The sequence below is a fragment of the Neoarthrinium moseri genome (assembly GCF_022829205.1).
Source record: "Neoarthrinium moseri strain CBS 164.80 chromosome Unknown scaffold81_Wmoseri_CBS_16480, whole genome shotgun sequence".
NCBI lineage: Eukaryota > Fungi > Ascomycota > Sordariomycetes > Amphisphaeriales > Apiosporaceae > Neoarthrinium > Neoarthrinium moseri.
In genome coordinates this window covers 70,991-92,193 of record NW_026055195.1, presented here as the reverse complement: position 1 = coordinate 92,193, position 21,203 = coordinate 70,991, and the positions used below count along the sequence as shown (strand labels likewise).

At 53.3% G+C, this 21,203-nt stretch overlaps 6 protein-coding genes across 6 annotated transcripts; 3 read left to right on the top strand and 3 right to left on the bottom strand.

The window, feature by feature from the left end:
* Window positions 1–4,226: 4,226 nt before the first annotated feature.
* On the top strand, window positions 4,227–7,165 carry JN550_012206 (uncharacterized protein; the record flags this gene model as incomplete). The annotated part of the gene is made up of 2 exons (XM_049310657.1): window positions 4,227–4,309; window positions 4,453–7,165. The coding sequence occupies 2 exons, from the start codon at window positions 4,227–4,229 to the stop codon at window positions 7,163–7,165; spliced, it is 2,796 nt and encodes a 931-aa protein (XP_049165834.1).
* A 152-nt stretch (window positions 7,166–7,317) lies between these two features.
* On the bottom strand, window positions 7,318–8,683 carry JN550_012205 (uncharacterized protein; the record flags this gene model as incomplete). Its single annotated transcript, XM_049310656.1, has 2 exons — window positions 7,318–7,869; window positions 8,000–8,683. The coding sequence occupies 2 exons, from the start codon at window positions 8,681–8,683 to the stop codon at window positions 7,318–7,320; spliced, it is 1,236 nt and encodes a 411-aa protein (XP_049165833.1).
* Window positions 8,684–9,421: 738 nt separating this feature from the next.
* On the top strand, window positions 9,422–11,641 carry JN550_012204 (uncharacterized protein; the record flags this gene model as incomplete). The annotated part of the gene is made up of 3 exons (XM_049310655.1): window positions 9,422–9,888; window positions 9,939–10,587; window positions 10,655–11,641. The coding sequence occupies 3 exons, from the start codon at window positions 9,422–9,424 to the stop codon at window positions 11,639–11,641; spliced, it is 2,103 nt and encodes a 700-aa protein (XP_049165832.1).
* Window positions 11,642–14,587: 2,946 nt separating this feature from the next.
* Window positions 14,588–16,696, top strand: JN550_012203 (uncharacterized protein; the record flags this gene model as incomplete). The annotated part of the gene is made up of 3 exons (XM_049310653.1): window positions 14,588–14,927; window positions 15,010–15,440; window positions 15,494–16,696. The coding sequence occupies 3 exons, from the start codon at window positions 14,588–14,590 to the stop codon at window positions 16,694–16,696; spliced, it is 1,974 nt and encodes a 657-aa protein (XP_049165831.1).
* Window positions 16,697–17,080: 384 nt separating this feature from the next.
* On the bottom strand, window positions 17,081–19,636 carry JN550_012202 (uncharacterized protein; the record flags this gene model as incomplete). The annotated part of the gene is made up of 4 exons (XM_049310652.1): window positions 17,081–18,060; window positions 18,173–18,493; window positions 18,550–19,008; window positions 19,318–19,636. 4 exons carry the CDS (start codon window positions 19,634–19,636, stop codon window positions 17,081–17,083), a joined length of 2,079 nt encoding a protein of 692 aa, XP_049165830.1.
* Window positions 19,637–20,291: 655 nt separating this feature from the next.
* Window positions 20,292–21,029, bottom strand: JN550_012201 (uncharacterized protein; the record flags this gene model as incomplete). Its single annotated transcript, XM_049310651.1, has 2 exons — window positions 20,292–20,768; window positions 20,925–21,029. The coding sequence occupies 2 exons, from the start codon at window positions 21,027–21,029 to the stop codon at window positions 20,292–20,294; spliced, it is 582 nt and encodes a 193-aa protein (XP_049165829.1).
* Window positions 21,030–21,203: the final 174 nt, after the last annotated feature.

The window sequence follows — 21,203 nt, the reverse complement described above, 5'->3', positions numbered from 1 at the left end:
GCGACAGATCAACGCAGGACCTCGTGATTTCACTGCGAAAGGAAAATTGGCGGATGAGGTGGCTCAATCTGTGTACTACTGGACCGAAAGCAACGTCGTCGTTGCTACATCTCGAATAGGGGCTAAGGGGCATGAGGGGACATAGGACCGCATGGCAGTTGTAGGTGGTTACTGCACCAATAACGTAACCACGAAAGAGAATGCCGTCCTCGGTATCAAAAAAGTGTCTGCTTGAAGTCCTTATAAAACGAAGGCCAATTCATGAAAGGACCAAGGTAGGGGGGCACTTGCTCCTCCCGTCTAGATTTGAGACACTATTCCCACCTCCTTACCCTGCTTTACACCGCACATGACGGTCTATTGTCTGAAGTGGTCAACCGTGTCCAGCTAAATGATCAAGGGCCTATGACACCATGTACTGCGACTCATCAGCATGCAACTACTATATTTAGCCAGTAGACTCCAATCCATCTGCCATGGTCAGTCTCAACTTGCCATAATAGCAACTAATTGACGAAAGCCGCATGATGGATGCCTCCAAGTCCTCTGAGAGATCTAGACCTTCAGACATCAAGAGAGGAAAGATAGTTCCCTATATTGCGAAGCCCGATGACCCTTCTGTGCCCGCCTCTCCATTGGAATTGCAGGTTTACAACGGAGGCCTTTATTCCCCGACATACCTGCGACCACTTCTTGGTCTCTAAGTATGGATACCGGAAAGCAGATGCTACCGTTTGCTTGTGACAGTTCAAGATCTCGATTGTAACCTTAGCGGCAGGTGCCACGTGGCGTTTTTCCAGTCTGTTGGATTGTTTGATTTGCAGACAACGACATGGGACTGGGTGCTCTAGCTGAGGCTGTTGGTTCAGCCTCCGTATCTGCCCATTACTATTTTTTCTTCTTGCTATGACCCGCTTCTGCTCAAGTTTGGTACGCCGAAAGAAAATTTGTGGTGGCGTAGCGGACTATGAACTGCAAAGTCCCACTGCTGTTAAAAAGGCGGACTAGGTTATATGCAAGCAAAGACTTTGATTCATTGTCACTGATAAATACCTTTGTGTAAGTGCTATGGGCTGATAGGAGGATACACGAGACGTTGATGCTGCAGATGAGGCGCCTGCATCTACAAGTCTCTTCATCCGGCCCGATCCACTGACGGTTTCCTCGACGGAATGATTGTGTTCCTATGTTGACTTCCAGGCGTACGGAGGACTACGTATCGTGCCATATCCTGCGTACTTTCATGAGAACCTCTCTCGCTTCAGGTCCGAAAAGTGAGGCTCTCAGTCAAACATTCACGTCGATCGATCTCGATCCTGCTGACTAGAGATTTCTGGCCACTCCAGCAGTCATGAGAGTACACAGAATAAGCAGTGATGAGCTGTCCTAAACGCTACAGATCGTCATGTGGGATCAAGTGACCGTAATATGTAAAATTCGACGAGACACCAGCATTTTATCAGAGTTCTAACTCAGAGACTGATATCGGTAATTGGGCGTTCCATCACACCAGCTTTGCAATTGTTGGACTCTGAAAATGACTATGGGAAGATGACGACTTAAAATACATGTCATTTGGACAAGACAGCTAACATACAGCAGCCTTGAGCTACAAAGGGGCCTAGGTCCGTCGATGTCCGATCGAGGTGTTTGCTTTTTCTTACTCAGGCTTGAGGACGATGGATGCTAAAGACTATTACATTTGCCAACATGTTTCACCTGATATCATATATGCAGCGGCTCCTGACGCCCCAGAACTTAGCTCATGTGCTTTCGCGAAGTCGTTCAACAATACTTTCAACGTTGAAACAGGTTCGTAACAACTATCTGCAGCTAGCCCTGACGCCTCACGGTTGCCTTCAAACGCCCGGTCAATGAGTGAACACGGAGCGTAGCGAGAGTACCTTTTCTACGTTGCCTTGTGCCACCATAAATAATATCTACTTGCACCGCATATCTTGAACTAAGGAGTGTTCCCTAATAACACCTGCTAGAGCAATCATAACTCGCACGTACAGTTTCCATCAGAATCCAAATACTTGATATTCAGCTGATCGTTATGTGTGACGAATTTCTTCAGGCGATGGCATTTGTTGTGTCATCTGATGCTAGAAACAACCGTATCGACGATATTTTTCAATGATGTAAACCTAATCGAAACAATTATTGTTGTTTCTAGGTATTGAAAGATTAGACGACTACTACGAGACCTGTATACGACGAGAAGTTACGTGAGCTGTCAGAACTTTCCAAGAGGTTCCAGCATCAGAGCGAGAGAGCTTTGTGTCTCCAGTCCGTCGAAGCTATGACCACAGCCCCTTGCGGTGGCCTCCGATGGAACACAGCCGGTAGGTACGGCAGCTCATCCGAGGCTTCAAAACATGCCCTGCCTCGGTTTGTGGAACTTTGGGCCGCGAGGTCAGCAGAGTCTTCGAGGGTGCGACGCAACTATATGCGACATCTGCCACACCTGTGGGACGCAACCGCGTTTTGGCATACCGGGTGAGAGTAGGTAGGTACAATATATCTCCAGCCACGGGATCGAGCGACTTACAGGGACCAGAATATATCCGTATTGTCGGATGCGTGTATAGAGCTAAGCTAATCTTTTCGCCGCGGCTCTTGGTGGATGACTTCATAGCCTCGCCTGCATGTCGCTGTCTCCGGCAATTCATCTGCATATAGTGGGTACAAACACTCGATCACGTACATTAGCATCAACTAGACTCGAGGGCATTGACAAAATAAACTTTGGATCTGCTGTTGGCACCATGCGGCGTTACAATGCCGGGAGACGCCCTTGCCTGCCGTTGCGTAAAATCGTTGCACTCTATGTGCCACCGCCTTTTCATGTTGGCTGATCACATCTCAGCGTGGGATGATGGCAAATAGCAGCCGACTCGTGTCGATGAGGCGCGCGACTTTTCTAATGCTCGACTAATCTATCAGACTGTACATACCCGATGGCTCCAGCCCAGAGATTCTGTAACCACACTGACGGGGGCCCGACAAGAAAAGAGGAAGAAAAAAAGTTACTGTGTACGCTGGATACCTACCTTTGGTGGGGGTTGAGGGGGGGGTTGAGGGCATCCACACAAAGTCCGAAGACTCACTTGGCAGCTGACGACCCTATCGCCCGGCTACTGTTCGAAGTAGGCGTACAACAGTCTTGTGCGAGCGACTGCCCAAACGAGGGCCCGGAGCAGAATCTCTGTCCAGGAGAAAGTCCTAGCTCGCTAAGAGCAGATATACCCGGACGAAGGATTCGGCGGTTGTGGTGGGAGGGCTGTGAGGGGTACGACCTACATGTTCGAGCGTTGGAAGTTGGGGAATAGTCGACAAATGTATGGACGGCTCTACGAACTGGTGAGGGGGCAGAGGGGCGATGTGCAGTCAGACAGGCCAAGCTGATCAAGGCCCTTGTCGCCGTCTTGCCGTCGGGGCCGTTCAGCGACGCCCCTCCAATAGTCCACAGCCCAGGATCGAGTGACAAGAAACGGCTGCCGCGCCCACTGCCCAGACCTCTCCTCTTTCAGACATGAACAAGGTACGTGGAACCCCGCCGCCGCCGCCGCCGCCGCCAACGCTTCCACTGCATGAGGGGCGTCTGCTTCATCATCGAATTGTGCTTAGCGCCGCCGCTGTGTGCACCAGCAGTCGACGTGTGTCCGCGTCTGCAGCAGCCCACCAGCGGCAGAATAGAGGCAGCTGTTCGTTTTCTGTGACCGAGGGCTCGCTCGCTCACCTTGGCTTGTGCTTAGCTCATCTCTCGGTGCTGTGCATTCATTCATAATAAAAGAGCTTTGCCTCGTAGGCCGTCTCGAAACTCAGAGTCAAGGCTACCCAACCTTACTTTGAGCGCCCTAGTCCCCACCAAGACAACAAGCCCGGAGCGCCCCTCCTCGCCCACGGTGCAGGCCCGACATCCTGACTGAAAACAAACAATCCCATGTTGATCACTCCTGTCCGAGTTTTTCTTGCCTGCTTTTAACACCATTCGCTTGCTGTGATCCGCCTGTGTTTCCGATCCCACCACTCTCGCGCAAAGTGGTGAAGTGCTCGTCGACTGGATTTGTCCGTTCCTTACCGCGTGAGTGAGTGAAGTCCGGACCTTGCATGCTGTAAGGCAGCGGAGCCGGGCGCCTGAGCTGCATCTGCCGTCATCACCCACGCCGCCCCAGGCTACGATGCCCTGAGAAAGCCTTTCGGTGTACATTTCATGCATCATGGTCGAGGGCGTCGATATCCAAAGCTTCCTGCAGAACGGGTACTGGCAGAATTCTAGGGTGAAGACCCCGGATTCCAGGTTGTAAGTCGTCGGCTCTTAGCTCCTCCCACCCACCCGTCGTGCTGTTGCTTTAAGGGCGGCGATCCAACCCAGTCTTCCGCGGGGTGCGCCCTGGCCCCCGAGATGAGATGTAGCGACTTACTGAGACGTGATGCACCCTCTAGCTCCCCATCATATTCGCACAACAACGATATCTCGGTGCCGAGATCCTCGCATTCTACTACTTACCCGCCCGAGCTCCGGCGGCATGGCTTCAGACCACCGGCTCCCACTGTCGAGGACGAGGCCGAGTCGCTTGCGAAAGAGCACGGATCCGTAGTCTCCTGCCCTCCCGAGGAGGAGCCCAAGCATCCTGGGGACGTCGATCAATACCCTATCCTTGAGCTCCTACACGAACACAACCCGGAGCGCCGCTTTGTACTTGTTCCGAACTCGCCTGTCTCGCCTGTGTCACCGTCAGACCAGTCGCAGGACGAAGTGAGCAAGCCGGCCAAGCCCACACAGGAGAGCAAGGAGTTACGACCCGAGAACAAGGATACTTATGAAGCAAACACGGGCCGGAAATATGTCCTGCTCAGCCCAGACGACGATGAGTTGGGACGCAAACGCGACCGTGAGGACCGCGAGAAGCGCCCAAATCGTGAGAGGCGGAAGAGCAAGTTAGAAGACCTGCCCGCTATTGTTACAGATCTTGGCCATAATAACCGCGACGAGCCCAAGCGAGGCGACGTCCGGCGAGCCAAATCTGCGACTGGTGCGGAACCCGGTTCTGAGGACTACTTCTCCCCCCGCCGTAGCTCTCAGCGGCTTCGCGAGGAGTCCATGTTGTCTCCAGATGTGATCAAGCACTCCACCAAGGGGCGTGACCGGGCTTATTACGACTATAGCGGATCTTCAACTCCCAACCAAGGTCGCGCCAGGGCGAATCAAGCGGAAGATAAACGCCAGCCTAAGAAAGCCGATGGAAAGGAAAGCAGGGCATATTCCTCGAGTCCTGTTGACCCGAAGAAGAGCTCCAACTTTGATCCCCCTCGAAATGTTCGGAGGACATCTAAAGAAGGTCCCCCAGGCCGAGAGAAGGATTACTATGACAAAGGCCGCGAATCGTCATCCAAGCTTAGCAGGAAGAATTCTACATCAAACTCTCGCTCAGACCGCGAGTCCTTACGGCCGCGATCAGCCAGCTTCAGGGGTAAACGAGATTCACCACCGTACGAAGATTCTCGTTATTCCAGCGATGAAGACACCGATCGCCGAGGTGTGTCACGTCGTCGTGGCAAATCCTCTGTTCGCGAGGAACGAAAAGGTTACCTCTCAACACCTGTTGAGACGAAGCCTCTAGACCGCAGATCGAAACCATCGACGCCGCTCGCTTCACCTCGAGCATCGCAAGGGGACTTTCGTACTGATCTGCCTCCGAAGGACCTGTCGCGGAGTCCCCGTAGTGCGACCTTCCCAACGTCAATGGATTTGCCCAAGACCGAGCCAAGACAGCCTGCTGCAGCGGAAGATTCACCCACACGGCCGCTGTCCCGTGCGTCCACTGCGAGATCTACACTGAATTCAGCAGCTTCCTTGGCTTTACCCGTGATTACAGCGACGGCTGCTTCAGCTGCGCAGGACACGGGCACTCCTGTCGATAGGCGACCAGCTGGTGTACCCCCTCCCCCAAAGGGTGCCAGAGCCATGCCTGAGCCGCGTGGAGATTCCCGTTCTTCGGTACCGACCCCCGTGTCGAGTCCTCCCAAGCAATCATGGCAGCCTCCCAAATTTGATCCCTCCAAGGATAGCACTCAACTAGAGCAGCCAGTTACGTCGTACAGGCGGTATTCAGAAAGCCGTAATATCGGGGATGCATCTGAGCTCGCCGATTGCCCCAGAATGAAGCCAGAAGCTGGCCACGTCGATTGGCTGACATTATTCAAGACCAACTTTAGCATCTGCCCGACATGCTATCAATCAGCCTTTGGAAACTCACAATTCAGGAACGACTTCGTACCGGCGCCCCTGAGGCCACTTGACAGGCCTTTCAAGTGCGACTTTGGTACTTCACTCTGGTGTCATATCGCATGGCTCCTGACACAGAAATACAACAAGCCGGACCTACGTTTATTTCATGGCCTTGTCAACGTGACAGCGTCCCACCAACCATGCAGCGGGCTTCAGCCTGCATACCGGATCTGGTATACGATCAAGGATCCGGTTACGCAGCGCCCTGTCCGCAACTTTAATATCTGTCATCACTGCGCTAAAAGCATCGAAGTCCTGCTGCCCAACCTTTCTGGTGCATTTGTCCCCATGGATTCGCCAGCGGAACCTACGAAGGGCACGTGTAGTATGCATCAACACGGGTTCGGAGGCGTGCGGAGAAGATTCGTCCTGTTCTTCGACCAGCTGGAGGCCACATCCGATGTGGCGCTGGCAACCAGCTGTGCTCCAGATATACGCCTACTGGCAGACCGAGTGCGTGAGATTGCAATAACAGATGAATGCTACGGCAGCCAACCTGTCGCAAACCGTAGATGGCATACAATGCGGTCCGTGCCCGACTTCACCGTGTGCGAAGAGTGCTTCAACGAGGTAATCTGGCCAGAGATCGAACGCGATTCATCGGGAATCCAAGCAGATTTCTACAAGAATCCTCAGAAGATACCGGTAGCTGCCTGCCAGCTCTATTCCGACCGTATGCGAAGCGTTTTCCACAAAGCAGTGGAGAACGACGATTTGGATCTCTTCAGGTCCAGAATTAGAAGGCGGCAGCAAAAGGAGCGGGAGTTTCATTCGAAGGTTCGGGGCCTGGATGTCAACGCTCTAGGCAAAGAATGGGTTGAGGAAGAGATAGAGCGACTTAAGAAGGAGTGGAGTAGATATGAATAGATCAGGCTTTGGACATAGCCTGTTAACGATTGAATAAGTAGATTACGGGTTACGACTTAACGATACGGGGACACGACGGAAGGTATGGATATAATAAAATTCGATGTACGACGTTATCGTGATTTAGCACGCGCATGATGTTCTTCTGCGGCTTAACGATTTCCTTTCAGCTGCTGTGGCCAGTCCGCCGGACAGGTTCCCGTACATGGTATCCCAGAACTGCCTTGGTTCTGTATGTTGGAACACAGCCACTTGGCCGAACCCCCGGCCGCGGGCGTGATATTTACGTTCTCCATACTGAAACCCTTGCACGGCGCCGCAGCACTGCAATGGATGCCCGCAGCAACGTTATACCTGCTGGTGCCAGTGATGTTGACCCAGCGCACATCGCTGATGGCCAGGCGACTGGAGTCGCACCCGTTGGCGGAATAGATACATGGAGTCACATAAATGGGCTGGTCGACTTCGCTGATGCGGAAGTTGGCGAACGTGATGTTACGCACATGCCCTGTCCCACTATACGTCTTGATCCACGCTGCATTCGACGAGTGCTTGCACGTCACGTTGTCGAAGTACACGTTCTCCACGTAGTCTGGCTGCGATGGCTGAGAGCCTATGGAGCCGATGCAAGCGCAGCCACTCTCTCGACAGGTCACATTAGACACCGAGATGTTCGTGCTGTTGCCTTTCATAGAGATGCAGTCCTGTGCCCCAATTAGTTTATCAAGGACCTTCTTGCCTGCGCCGTCTAGGCCATCCTCCTCAGGAGACATGCTTCAGGCTAGCCTCATCCACCTCTATGCTGTGATCACTAGAGCGTTCAGGGGCACTCACGTCGCCACAGGTGACTGTCCAGTTCGCGATGACAACGTCCTTTGAGTTCCATGTGTCCACGCCGTCTGTATTGACCGTCTTCCACTGGCTGTTGCTCGTGGCGTTCATGTCGAGGTTGGTCATGGTGATGTTCTGGCTGTAGGCGACAAAGGTGTGCCAGAACTGGACCTGGCGCCAGGTGATGCCGTCAACGAGGACGTTGCGCGCGTGCCACAGTGTCAATGAGATCGGCCGCCCGTTCTGGTTCCCCTGATTGCGGTTCTGGTCGTACCACAGCTGCCCGTTGCCGTCAAACAGAGCCTTGCCGAAGCCGAGAAGTTTGATATCATTGCCGCCCAACATCCAGGCTGTGCTTCGCCCAGCGTACGTGACCGAGAGGCTGTTGCGCAGCCAGTACTGTATATCGGCTGACCACTTGAGCGTGCCGTGGATCTCAATCGACACATTGGCCAGATCTGTCGTCTTCATCACTTGTCCGATGTGGAACAGGCCTTCCGTAAGCACGATGCGTCCGTTCTTGCCGCATTGCTTGAACGCGCTCAGGATCTGGGGTGTGTCGTCAGGGTCTTTGCCGTTGGTCCCAGTCCCAAGTGGTGTTACTGTGCACGCGTCTCCGTCAACTTCGAGCGCCGCGAGCGCCGGGCCGGCGATGGCAAGGAGCCGGAGAAATTGTGTGAACCTCATCTTCAATGCTATTCAGTTGAAGCTGAACGGCATCAGCACGCCGGAAATGGCAGCATGCTCTCGGCTTCGCGAATCATTCATGATATAAATATTGGGCCACTTCTATGCCACCCTATAGATGATTGTAATGAGGGGTGTTGCAATACTAGCCCGAATGGCAAGCCCCCGGAAGAGGCGTATACAATACAGTTTGGTAGGACGGAGCAAAAGTCGAGCTTTCCGAGGTGTTGTATTACCTCAGAGGCCCAATCATCACACTCGGCTAATATCAGATGCGAGTGGCCTCTAGATTAATTACATTCGGCTTTAGCCCGGATACAAAAGAAATCCCGGCACACACATAGTGATATAGCACTTTGTTGACATTCTTAGAACCGAGTAACAAATCAGGAATTGTGGGTCTTCTGCTTACTTCAGTGACCTGAATCCTATGACTACAAGTCTATAAGTTACAATCACGTGATTCTGGTCCAAAGACATACTACCAAAGACTCGAGCTTACAACTGGCTATTTGTACTTGGACTTGAGGAAGCTCAAAGAGAGACTGCCAAGTATGCTGTGCTCCGCGATCCCGTTGAATGCGTCACTGGTAATGGTGAGCGGCCGAGCTGAGCCGATCTGCATGGAATTCAGCCCCACTAGGAGCCGATGTTGCAAGTTCCCGAGGCGGGAAAGTAAGCCTGTGTGGTTCAAAGATTGAGCTTCTTCGTCACTTCGTCACCAACGACGTGCCAACGATGGGCAGCAACGCAACCGAAGTTGAGCAGATGCTCCTGGAGCTCTTGAGTGCTCTGAACTCAAAGTTGAATGGCAGCGATTCGTCTGAGGAAGACAATTCACTGGCAACAACAGCCAACCGCCTTGCGCTTGCAGCGACAGTCATAGCTGTGGCCGCTTTCTTCACCTCAGCGCTCCAGGCTCTTCTTGAATATGCGGGTGCGGGTGAGTCTGCGAGACAGAAATGCAACTTCCCGGCCATCGGCTTGTCGTCAAACCTTGTCCTCCAGAAATGGAGTTTCCTTCGTTGGAGACGCAAGTTCTACTATCCTCAACTAAATCTGAGCATAGCCCCAATACTAAGAAACTTGAACGTCGACAAGAAGGAGGGACAATTGACGTGGCTGTTTCGGGGCCTGCTTCAAGAACACCCTGACTACTATTGGGGGATACGCCCTATTTGGCAGGGGCAACACAGCATCGTAACGTAAGACATTTTCATGATATCTGTCGAATTTCTGTTGACGATAATGGTAGAGATGGGTCCCGGGGTCTTGCCTGTGCCATTGAAGGTTCGCAACGACAAGCTAACTGGGTATCCCCTGAAGAGCTTCCATGGAAGTACTGGCTCATCTGGAGAGTAACCACAATCATATACAAACCCTTTGAAAGCAATCAACCCAGAGCAAGCTGGGCTCAGTTTCTCGCAGCTTTTGATATATCAACGTATGAGCCACTGGTAGAGGGCAAGGTTGACGCCGAATGCATTCCTCTAGCCCTTGACGTGCCGACCCAACAGGCCCACTTCTTCCATCTGGGTGTTCTCGCTTTCACAATGGGGCTCTCAGATGTGAGAATCAGTGCAGAACGCAGGGAATTCAAGGCCGTTGGGGATTTCGGATCCATTACCACGGAGGATGTCAGTGGCTTTGGCCGAGTTGTGAGGTTCCAGAACAACAGCTCGAGACAGCGGTGCACAGCAGCAATTATGCCAGGCGCATGGCAGTTACGCATGAGTCAGCAAGTAACCGGGGCATGGTATTTTGGCTGGCATGTGAAGAGAGAGGGTGAAAGCCTTTCAATGATTATGGATTGCCTCGAACGTGGAAACGAGCCAGAGGCAGAAGATCTCGAATATGCGAACACTATCAGTCTGACCGAGGAAGCACGGATCACCGATGATCTTGTAGGTAATGTTGAAGAAGCGGACTGCCTAGGACTTGTAAATTTAACAGAACTGACAAGCATTGAAGGGCACCATACCTCCGCCTGGCTCTGAGTCGGCTGCCTCTTGGCTTGTAGCCTGGCGGGAGCTTGTGAGCGATTATGAAATCCGATGGCCATCTATAGTGTGCGCATCAAGCATAGCTTGCTTGCCTGCACTAGTGACGGGGTTTCCGCATCAGATAATGCTCAAGCCGTTCACGTCAGTCTTTCGTTTGATAGCTGAAGGAGTTCGAGTCAGTGAAGGTGACACATTCCACATCATATGGAACCATCCCTTGGATACACTGAGGAGTGTATTATTCCAAGGCATGTTTAAATCGACCCGTCGGGAGCCTCCAGGCACCGTGGAAGGTTTATCAGGATGGGCATTTTGCAACGAATATACTTGCACCGAGGTCTGGGGACTTCTGACACCATTAGATCAAAACCTTGACGGCACTGGTTGCCAGAAGGTCTCTGATCGTGGGATTATTTTCCCTGTTATGCGGGAGCTGCTTCATGACTTTGACGTGCCAGCTTGGCAAGAAAAGTTTAAGAGGCGTCATGCTGGCACCCGTGGACAGTATCCCAAGCCCGAGCATCTCACGTGGCTGCAGGTCTACCTGATCGATGCTGAGCTTCAGCAGATACTCAGAGAGTTGCGTCAGGCAACTCAACACGCAGGGCCGTTGCTTGTCCCTGGACCCGGAGCGTTTGACTGGGCTGGCGAACATCGTCTAGACATAGCTGATGCCTTTAGCGTGAGAATACTCAAAGCTATATGGGCGGCATGGTCATCCCGCCCAAGGGAATATGAAACACGTCCGCTGGAGTCACTTGAGGATGCACTCGAAACGGAGTTCCGCAATAATAAGGTGGACCTGCCAGATCTCAAATCCCAACTGCGCCGGCTTGCAGATCTTTTGAGACTACGGGCGTTGTTCTTCGCGGCCTATATGATGGTAATACCCGATTCCACGGATTTCTGGAGGTTTTACGAGACAAAGACTCTTGTTGCTTTGCCGATGATCTGAGCATCGCCAGTCAAGCGATCCAGGAAATATGATCCAGACGAAAATGGCCAAGTTGCCCTAACGCGATTTCCCACTGTTTGTTGGATCTAACAAGCATAGTGATACTGCAATCTACTAGACGTTCTATACATGCATGATGATCTATGTACTGATTGAACGTCGATCTCGTATCGTCATTTGCATCGGCTAGAGCTTGCCAGTACAGTCAAGAGAGGAAGCGTAACAGGAATCGCTTTTAGTTAGTCTTTATCATCTCCTCGAACCACTACTCGCCTAGGTATGCTGGTTGAGTTTCAGCCTTGTCGTCCAATAACGCAATTCCCAGGTTGGAATGAACAGCCAAGCTCAAAGCCAAGCTCGATTAAGCGTATCGATGGGTCCTATGGCATGAACTACAGATCGCATCGCGTGGGTTCGGTGGGTTCCACAGACCCCCAAAGGAACCTACAGTGTCATAATTTTCTGCCTGAAGCTGGATGGCTATTTTCTGAGATAATGTTTCAAGCGCAGACTTTCAAATGTGACTTTCAAATGTGACGTTGTGGTGATTAAGCAGACTTCGTAATTCTTACAAGTCTTTTTCAGCAGTACAAGGGAAAACGAAGAAAAAGCGACCTTTTCGGAGGGGAAAAAAAAATTGTAGCTCGAGCCCAGAGCAGTGACCCCGTAGACTCTCGAAGACTGGCAAGCAAGACAGCATGCGATGAGCGCTCCGCGACGCAGGCATTATTGTGCCGAAGTGTGAGGCGAGTCCGTCGTGAAGCTCAGCCGCTGTTTGAGGCCGGTGGAGACTACTCCTGAAGGAAGTGTCAAGCAGCCCATCAGACGCGCACAAGAGCTCTGCAGCCTTTGCTCTCGTATCAGAATTTCGGACATAATGTTTCGACAGGGCTGATATGGACGTGGCACTCATTCCCCCGAGGCGCAAGCATTTTGGATTCGGAAAGTGGTCAAGGGTCGTGCAACTCCCCGAGTCCCGGTTCCCGACCAGGTGGGCGCCGCATTAGCTTAGCCGCATGGGTTCTCGGAAGAAGTCGGGGAGATGCGATGCAACTGTAGCATGGGTCGGAGTCGCGTGCCCCAGACAAGGATCCTAGACCCCGTCTGAACTTTTTTCTTTTTCTTCCACGATGGAGTATTGGACGACATCCCCTTTTGGGCGGATCGACTCAGCCCGCGAGTCGTTGTCTATGCTTGTCTTTGTACTGTGTAAAAGGGGGATCTTGGGGGGGGTTTGAAGAACCAACACGGGCCCTTGGCAACGCAATTGGGATTACTCGGTGTAAATCCTCATGTATGATTTGCGCTCTCTCCGTTGACCTCAGAGTCGAGAGAATCCCGACTTATGCAGGCACAGTCAGCTCTGGGGGCCCAGGCAGGGGTCAATTGCCTTGCATGGATCGGACGGAATCCAGTAGACGTGCAGTGCGGTGCGCTGCAGCGACAGGGGATCCTCCCCGAACTTCTAGACGTTTGCGCCCAACCGGTTGAGAGTGCCGGCCCCCCTGCCCATATCCAGTTTCACTCGTAGGGAGCCAAATGGAGTCGCGTACCTCAGGCCTGGGACCTCTAGCCAGAGCTGGCCAGAGCTGGATACCTGACTTGCGCATCGTGAGCAAGCCGCACACGACGATGGCTTCCCGTGTCTTGAAATGGCAAGTCTATCCAGCCCAGCTCGTGGCCGTCCAACGCGGATGTCTCCACGAGGGCCCCGTTGGTGTCCGATGCCGTGGGGATAGCGCCAGCCCGGGTGCAGACTCCAGAGGTCGGCGGCTCCCCCACCTCCGCTAACCCCCAGGCGAGCGAGTCTAGCTGAGTGCAGTTTCTGCCATGATTGGCAGGCTGGAGGCTCTGGGACCTCTGGGAGGCCGATCCCACGTTCTGCCGCCCTGCAATGGCGTGCCAAGTCTTACATTTGCAGCCTCACCATTGGCCTGCTGCGCTGCTCGTTGAACACGCACGCACGCACGCACTCGCACACACTCACTCGGTGAGATTCAACAAACGACGAGCTGACTTTTGTTCGAACCCCGAAAAGAAGACAACCTTGCAGCAGAAGTGCCAGTTTTAGACGTTTTTAGCTTCCGGACCCCATTATGGACCCTCTATGGGCCCAACAAAATCTAGGTTAGAACCAAATATCAAGAGGAATTCCCGGAGATTGAGCAGGCCAGGTACGGAGCTCTATCGCTCAGAGTGCGTGTGTATGAATCACGCCCGCAGCGTCAGAGCTCACGATATCGGCCTGGTCCATCATTGGGACCTGCTACATACCTACCTGAACTACCACTGCATATGCCACCTCGAATTGGCTTTCTTCAGGAAGTCTGGTTATCCGTACCCTGCAGCTAGTGTTGCACAGATGTCCTCCTAGAGACAGCAGCGCCTTCTGCTTCCGTAACTTGCCGCATCGACGGCCTTGGTTTGCTTGGTCTGCTTGGGTTCCCTTTTTCCCCCCCATCAATGTTCTTCTGGGGCCAAGAGGAGAAAACAAGTCGACGATCAGCCTGGCCCGTTTGACGTTGCATGAAACCGCAACGAAACCGCTCCTCTCCCCTGGCCACGGTTCGCAACGCCGGGATGGCCAGGAGTCTCAGTGCAGGGTCCCCGACGGGGGCCCTCCGCTCGACACAAGGAATCTTATTAAACCGCCCACGCCTCGCGGCGGGCACAGCTGCTGCCCGACGGGGAAGTTTGATTAGCAGCAATAAGTTCGACCGCAGCGCGAGTTCGCATACTACCACCCACATTAATCCTAATCATCCCACTGGGTCCCGGCCGCCTTGGTCCATCACCCGATCCTTGACTAGCCTTCCCGAGACACACGCGGAAGCTTCTTCGAGAAAAAAGTGCGCAAAGACAGCTTCGGTCGTCAGCGCCCGCGGCCACTTACACCGGAGGTCCCTCTCTTTCCTTTCGCTTTTGCACCGACCCTCTCCGCGCCCAATGGCGTTCAACTCAACCACATACAGCACCGCTAGCTCAGACATTTCCACACCACGGTCGTCCAGTCCCTCGTACTCCGTTAACTCTGCCCGGTCCTCCTCGTCCTCCGTGTCCAAACGCATGTCCATATCTTCCCGGCGGTCCCTTTCCCAGTTCAACCCAATGTCTTCCGTCGACATCCGCGCCATCGAAGCTCAAATGAAAATGGCTTCCCTCGACGGTCTTCGTGGATACTCCCAAAACCACTACGGCGAGGTCCAACAATACAGGAATACAGACTACGTGCCCAAGTCGTCGGCCTGTGGTTACCAAGTCCTACGAGAGCCCCTCTGGAACAAAGGTATGTCTTCTACTATACTATACACACCTCGGCCCAAGCATGCATATCAAGTTACCTGCCCGGGACTAACCCAAGAAAACAGGCCTCTCTTTCACACCAGAAGAACGAGTATCCAAGAACTTGACTGGATTAATCCCACACGCCATGGAGAGCGTCGAGACTCAGGTTGCGAGGTGCATGAAGATGATCAACACCAGGACGACGAACATCGACAAGTACCTCTACCTGTCCTCCCTGAAGGATCAGAACATCGACCTTTTCTACCGTGTTCTCATCGACAATGTCCGCGAGCTCATGCCTTTGGTCTACACGCCCACAATTGGCGATGTCTGCCTGCAGTACTCTACTTTATATACTCGCCCCGAGGCTCTGTATATCTCCATCAAGCAGCGAAAGTCAATCAAGACAATTCTCCGCAATTGGCCATACCCCAGTCCCGAGATTTGCGTCGTAACTGACGGATCTCGTATCCTTGGTTTGGGAGATCTCGGTGTCAATGGTGTTGGTATTTCTGTAAGTCATCCTACCGCTGTTGTCCCAATCTGCGAGGCTAACGACTACCCCAGATTGGCAAGCTAGCCCTGTACACCGGAGCTGCAGGTATCCACCCGGAGAAGACCCTGCCAATTGTATTGGACTGTGGTACAGCAAACGAGGATAACCTCAAGGACCCATTCTACCTCGGTCTCCGTGCCAGGCGACCAGCTCCTGCCGTCATGGAGGAGTTCATGGATGAGTTCATGGAGGCCGTCCACGAGGTCTTCCCCAACATGCTGGTTCAGTTTGAGGATTTCGAGACCGAGAAGGCTTTCAACTTCTTAGAACGTTACCGCAACCAGTACAAGTGCTTCAATGACGATATCCAGGGCACTGGTGCGGTTGTTCTTGGCGGTTACATTGGCGCTGTCAACCTCTCTGGCGTCCCGATAGAAGAGCAACGCCTTGTCTTCATGGGCGCTGGCTCTGCCGGTGTTGGTGTTGCCAAGCAGATGGTCGAGTACTACACCCGACGAGGACTCTCGGAACAGGCCGCAAAGGACAAGTTCTGGCTCGTCGACACCAAGGGTCTCGTGACACTCGACCGTGGTGACAAGCTCGCCGAGCACAAGAAGTACTTCGCTCGTACCGACAATAATGGCCACCAGTTCCGAAGCCTGGAGGAGGTCATTGAGTACGTCCGCCCATCTGCGCTCGTCGGTCTTACTGCTACGTTCGGAGTCTTCACGGAATCCGTTGTTCGAGCTTTGAAGGCCTCCGTTGACGCTGGTGGCGTCGGACGCCGGCCCATCCTGTTCCCGCTCAGCAACCCCCTTACCAAGGCGGAGTGTACCTTTGAGCAGGCCATCCAGTGGACCGAGGGCACAGTCATTTTCGCCTCGGGCTCTCCGTTCTCGCCCATCTCCATCAAGACGACCGAGGGCGCAGTAACGTACTACCCCAATCAGGGTAACAACGTTTATGTCTTCCCTGGTCTCGGGTTGGGTGCCATCCTTGCCAAGGCAAGCAAGGTCACTGATGAGATGGTTTACATCTCTGCCTCTTCTCTGTCAGAATCCCTCAACGCCGAGGAGATCCACAAGGGTCTGATCTACCCTCGCATTGAGCGTGTCAGAGACGCAAGTGTCATTGTGGCTCGCGAAGTCATGAAGGCAGCTCGTCGTGAAGGCGTCAGCGAACTCCCGGAGTCCCAATGGGTTGAGTGGGAAGAGTGGGGCGATGTCGCCTTGACCAAATGGATCAAGGACCGCATTTACGACCCCCTCAAATAGGATGTGGGTGCGGCTTTTCATGGATGGCGTTACGGCTATTTATATACGTACGACCTGAACATCTAGGTCGTTGCCTCAGTGACAGGTATTATAGATATCCCTTATATTTGCTTTCCAGGGGGTCTGGGGCGGTCCCAGACATTACACGAAGGTGCGTGTCGACGCACATGGGTTGGATACACAAAAGGAACCAGCCTGGCCTGGCTGATAGAGTACAGTTCAATAATACCATCATTACGAGATCCACCATATTGAGACGTCGCCTGTGACATGCACGTACTTTCACCTCATTAAACAACATTTTCTGCAAACTCGGATAATGAATGGCCACTGAGGCTCTTCTCTTCAAGGTATCTAATTCTAGAAATGTAACTGCAGTATGAATCACTTGTTTAGTTCCTTATCCATCTGCGCTCGCCACTTCTGAGCATTCCTCCGAAGTAGCCAAAGGCAGATGTTGCCGCTGAGCCACGCCAGCAGTCCAACCGCAGTCATGAGCCAGCCATTTCCCATAACGTTGATGAGCGGCTGCGTGACAACACCGCCCGTGCAGCTGAAGATGTTCCGCACAAAGTTGTTGAGAGCCACACCGCTGCTGCTCCTCCGCGGCATGAACTCGGTCAGCATGGTCGTGGCGGCACTGAAGACTAGCATGGACCCAAGCCCAAAGAAAAAGTTGGCCACAGCCGGCGCAATCCACAGCACGCCGTTCTGCGCCGTCCACCCGTACCAGACCAGCGCACCGGGGTATAGGGTCGCTGAGATCCACGCGTTTTCCTGCATACGGTCCTCGGGCAAGTAAATGAGCTTGCCATGGGCGTCGTAGCGGCCGGCGCGCTCGGCCTCGCGCACCATGATGCGGTCGAGCCAGGGCCCGCCCAGCAGTGAGGCGATGAAGTAGCCGAGCGAGCTGGGGATGTACAGCAAGCCGATGATGAGGGCGGAGAAGCCGTACGGCGGTTCCGAGAAGGCCGACTGGATCGAGATGTTGAGGACGTACAGCGATCCGAAAGTGATGGCCGCGTAATAGACCACGATGGCCACCGCCGGGAACCGGAGGTAGGTCACCACCTCGAGCGGGTCGACAAACGCCCGCTTGAGGAACTTGCCGGCCTTTCTGGTTCGCACCTGAACCGAGCGGGTGGTCGAGACCCGAGACAGGGGCTCATCGCCCTGCCTCGCCGGCGGGACGAGGGGCTTCCTTTTGGCGAGGGTTTCGGGGAGGGCGAACAAGATCAGCACGAAGCAGACGGCACCATACGCCGTGAGGAAATACATGGTGCTTCGCCAGCCGAATGCTTGAGTCAACGCACCGCCTATGATCGGCGCGAGAAGCGGTCCCATCAGTGGCCCGAGGTAAAACACTGCAAGGTTCGAGGTTAGCCAGCTGTAGTTGATCCAGCTCCTCAATGAGCATGCCTTCACCGAGGGGCCGAATGTCTCGTGGAACAAGGCGTTACCAGTTGGATGACTTACTTCCCATTGCTCGCCCGCGCTCCTTTGATTCCCAGACATCCGCGATAGTACCCGCGCCAACAGCTTGGACAGACGCTGCTGCACCACCAGACAAGATCCGGAAGACAATCAGCATGGCAATGTTGACACTGAAGCCACTAATCAAGGAGAACACGACATTGAGCAAAAACGACGACAGATAGATGGTGCGCCGACCGAGTGTCTCAGAGAATGAGGACCACCATAGGGGGAATATCGACATGGCTAGCATATAGAAGGCAACCGATAAATTCACGACTGTGGAGGAGACCCCGAATTCCACAGATATCTCAGGCAATCCAGCTGTCATGGGATAAGTATCAAGCCATTGTGGACTTTCGGACGGCGTGTCTACTCACGGTAAAAGATCGCCGAACCCATCGGCGCCGCAGCGCCAGCAATAGCCACGAAAGTGGTGATGGTCCATTTCACCTTGTTCGAATAGTCGTATGGACGGTCTACCTCCGGCAGCAATGCCAGCTGCGCAAATAACCCCCGTCGTTTAGCCCTAGGGACTATACTCAACGCTCTGGACCTGGTCGAGGAGGCACGTGATGCAGTACGTCCGGCATCGGCAGGAGCATCTTGTCCTGCTTCTTCGTCCTCGTCAGTCGCATCCTCCTCTACCGGCGGCGGAGGTTCCGGCGCGGCCTCGATCGACTTTTCCGCGACATCCTTCATTGCCAGCTTCTCCTTGTCCTCGGTGCTCGAGTCCCGTCCGCCGGATGCATCTATTACCTCATGTTGTGGTTTCTCATCTGGGCCCTTTATGGAATCGGGCATTTCCTCCTTGTTTGCTACTTTGCGGGGCCGAGCCGCTGCGTCAGCGAATAGCCGATAACGCCTCCTTCCGGGTGGACGTTGAATTAGAGTTAAGTCCGGTTTTTGGTGATAGGTATACTACAGTGGGCGTATCTATGCAGACCCCGTATGTAGTAATAGATTGGTCATGTAGAGATGCCAAGAAACAGCGACCAAGGTCTAGATTCCAGCAAGGAAAAGTTGGGGAAGGGCATGGGATTTTTGAGCGAATTTGAGGAGGTCGCGTGCTGGTGGATGTGTTAGAGCCGAAGGGCCGAGAGATTCGGGGAATAAAACGGGCGATGCCGCCATGGAGTGGAGCTTACAAGCTAATTGACCCCTGGATGCCATCATGTCTTCGGGGTTGTTGGTGGGAGGTGGAGAGAAAACCCCCGGGTCATAATATGATCCATCGGGCGAACCATCCGGAATGCCGAACGCTGACTGGCTATCCAGGACACTTCCCATGTTCGCCAAATGCTTATCCTGTATCTGGTGGCTTCGTGGGTTCTGGTCCGTTGCTGGCTCGTGACGGGTCGTCTTGTCGAACTCCGAGTCCGGGACGAATGACTTCTGCACTACAACAAAGAGCTTCTCCTTAAGTGACCCAACCGGGTCGTCATCATCACGCGTCTCCTGCCACATGCTGCTTCGTCGCCAGTGTCCTTTTTTATTTCTAGAGCTGTCGAGTTTGGACAGCGAACCATAGAACATTATCATGTCTGTAATGAAAATAGAAGAGACCTCCAACATCTCCTTGCGCCATACCTTTTTTCTTCACCCAGCGTTGACAGGCACGAATACTTGCCCGATGGGCTTGGAAACAACAAGAGAACTGCTCGTCAGGAGGCCGTGATGAACGGAATGACGCAGGGCCCAGAAGGCGCCGAGGTACACGTAACAACTCGATCGGAAGGGCTTGCGATATGTCTGTTATTGTGTATTATGCATTTTAACAAGAGTAGAGTATCACGATAAACACTGAAGGCGAGGGGTAATTGCCATATTCTGCTGGTCAGTAAGTAAGAGCTCGATCTATACACAAATGACAGCTTCAAGCACAAGTCACTCCTATGTTTTGAGAGGCGGGTTTGGTCACAAGATGCCATTTCCTGTCCTGTACCTAAATCATTGCAAAACCATTTGTTCATGCCCATGTGCGATGATTCTCCTCACCGAGGTCTCAAACAATGAGACCCGAGAATGTATTTACACACTTGCCAGAAACGCTCGGACATGTTGCTAATTCCCATCCGTCCAAAGTGAAGAGAATGCCTGGTGTAGAGATGAATGAGTGCGTCTAGATCTCGCCATCGGCCGCGATCTCCTTCTCGCCCTCCTGCTCGATGTCCGCTCCATCGTTGTCACCCTCATCCTTGACCACGACGTCGTCCTCAACCTCCATAGGCTCAGCCTTGGCCTCGGTAGTCGCGGCTACAATGTCGTCGTCCACCATGCTGGTGGCTTTTTTGGCCGGCTTGGCCTTGGGCTTGCGAGGTGTGCGAGCCTTCTTGACAACCGAAGGGGAAGCCTCAACATCAGCATCTCCCTGCTCAGCACCAGAGCCAGTCTCGACGTCGGGAGACTTGCGCTTGCGGGAAGTCGGAGTCTTCTTGGTGCCTGCCTTGGTGGGAGTGGAGTTGACACTACCACCAGCAGCATCACCGCCATTCATCTCAGCCAGGACGGCGAGCTTCTTCTTGATTGCGAGCATGGCATTGGTGCAGCTGCGGGGGTTGGTGTAGCCAACGAGAGCAGCAAGCTTGACGGTGTCAATCTGGAAAGGCCGTATTAGCACGTCATGCATAGTGAAATCACCGCCAAGCACACAGAGGAGCGGCTTCTCAGAAAATCGGGAGGACCAGATAAAAATAATTCATTGTCGGGATAGTTTCAGATGGCGGAAGGTGAGATGAGAAGGCGGTTGACTTACCTCGGGCTCGGTCTTGAAACACTGCCAGGAAGCAGCCAGCACCTGCTGCTCACGCTCGGTGAGCTCGGCCTTCTTGGGAGTAGCGGACTTCTTGTCGGAAGACATGATTGACGTGTGAAGTGATGATGCGTTTGTGCGAGGAAATTTGTGTGGATACCGATATCCAGATGACAGTGCCAAATGAGGTCCAAGTTATCAAGCTGTGAAGGGATGTGAAGTGGTAGTGTTGTGAGGTGGGTAGGATTAGGGAAAGATGCTGGTTGAAAACAATCCAACTTT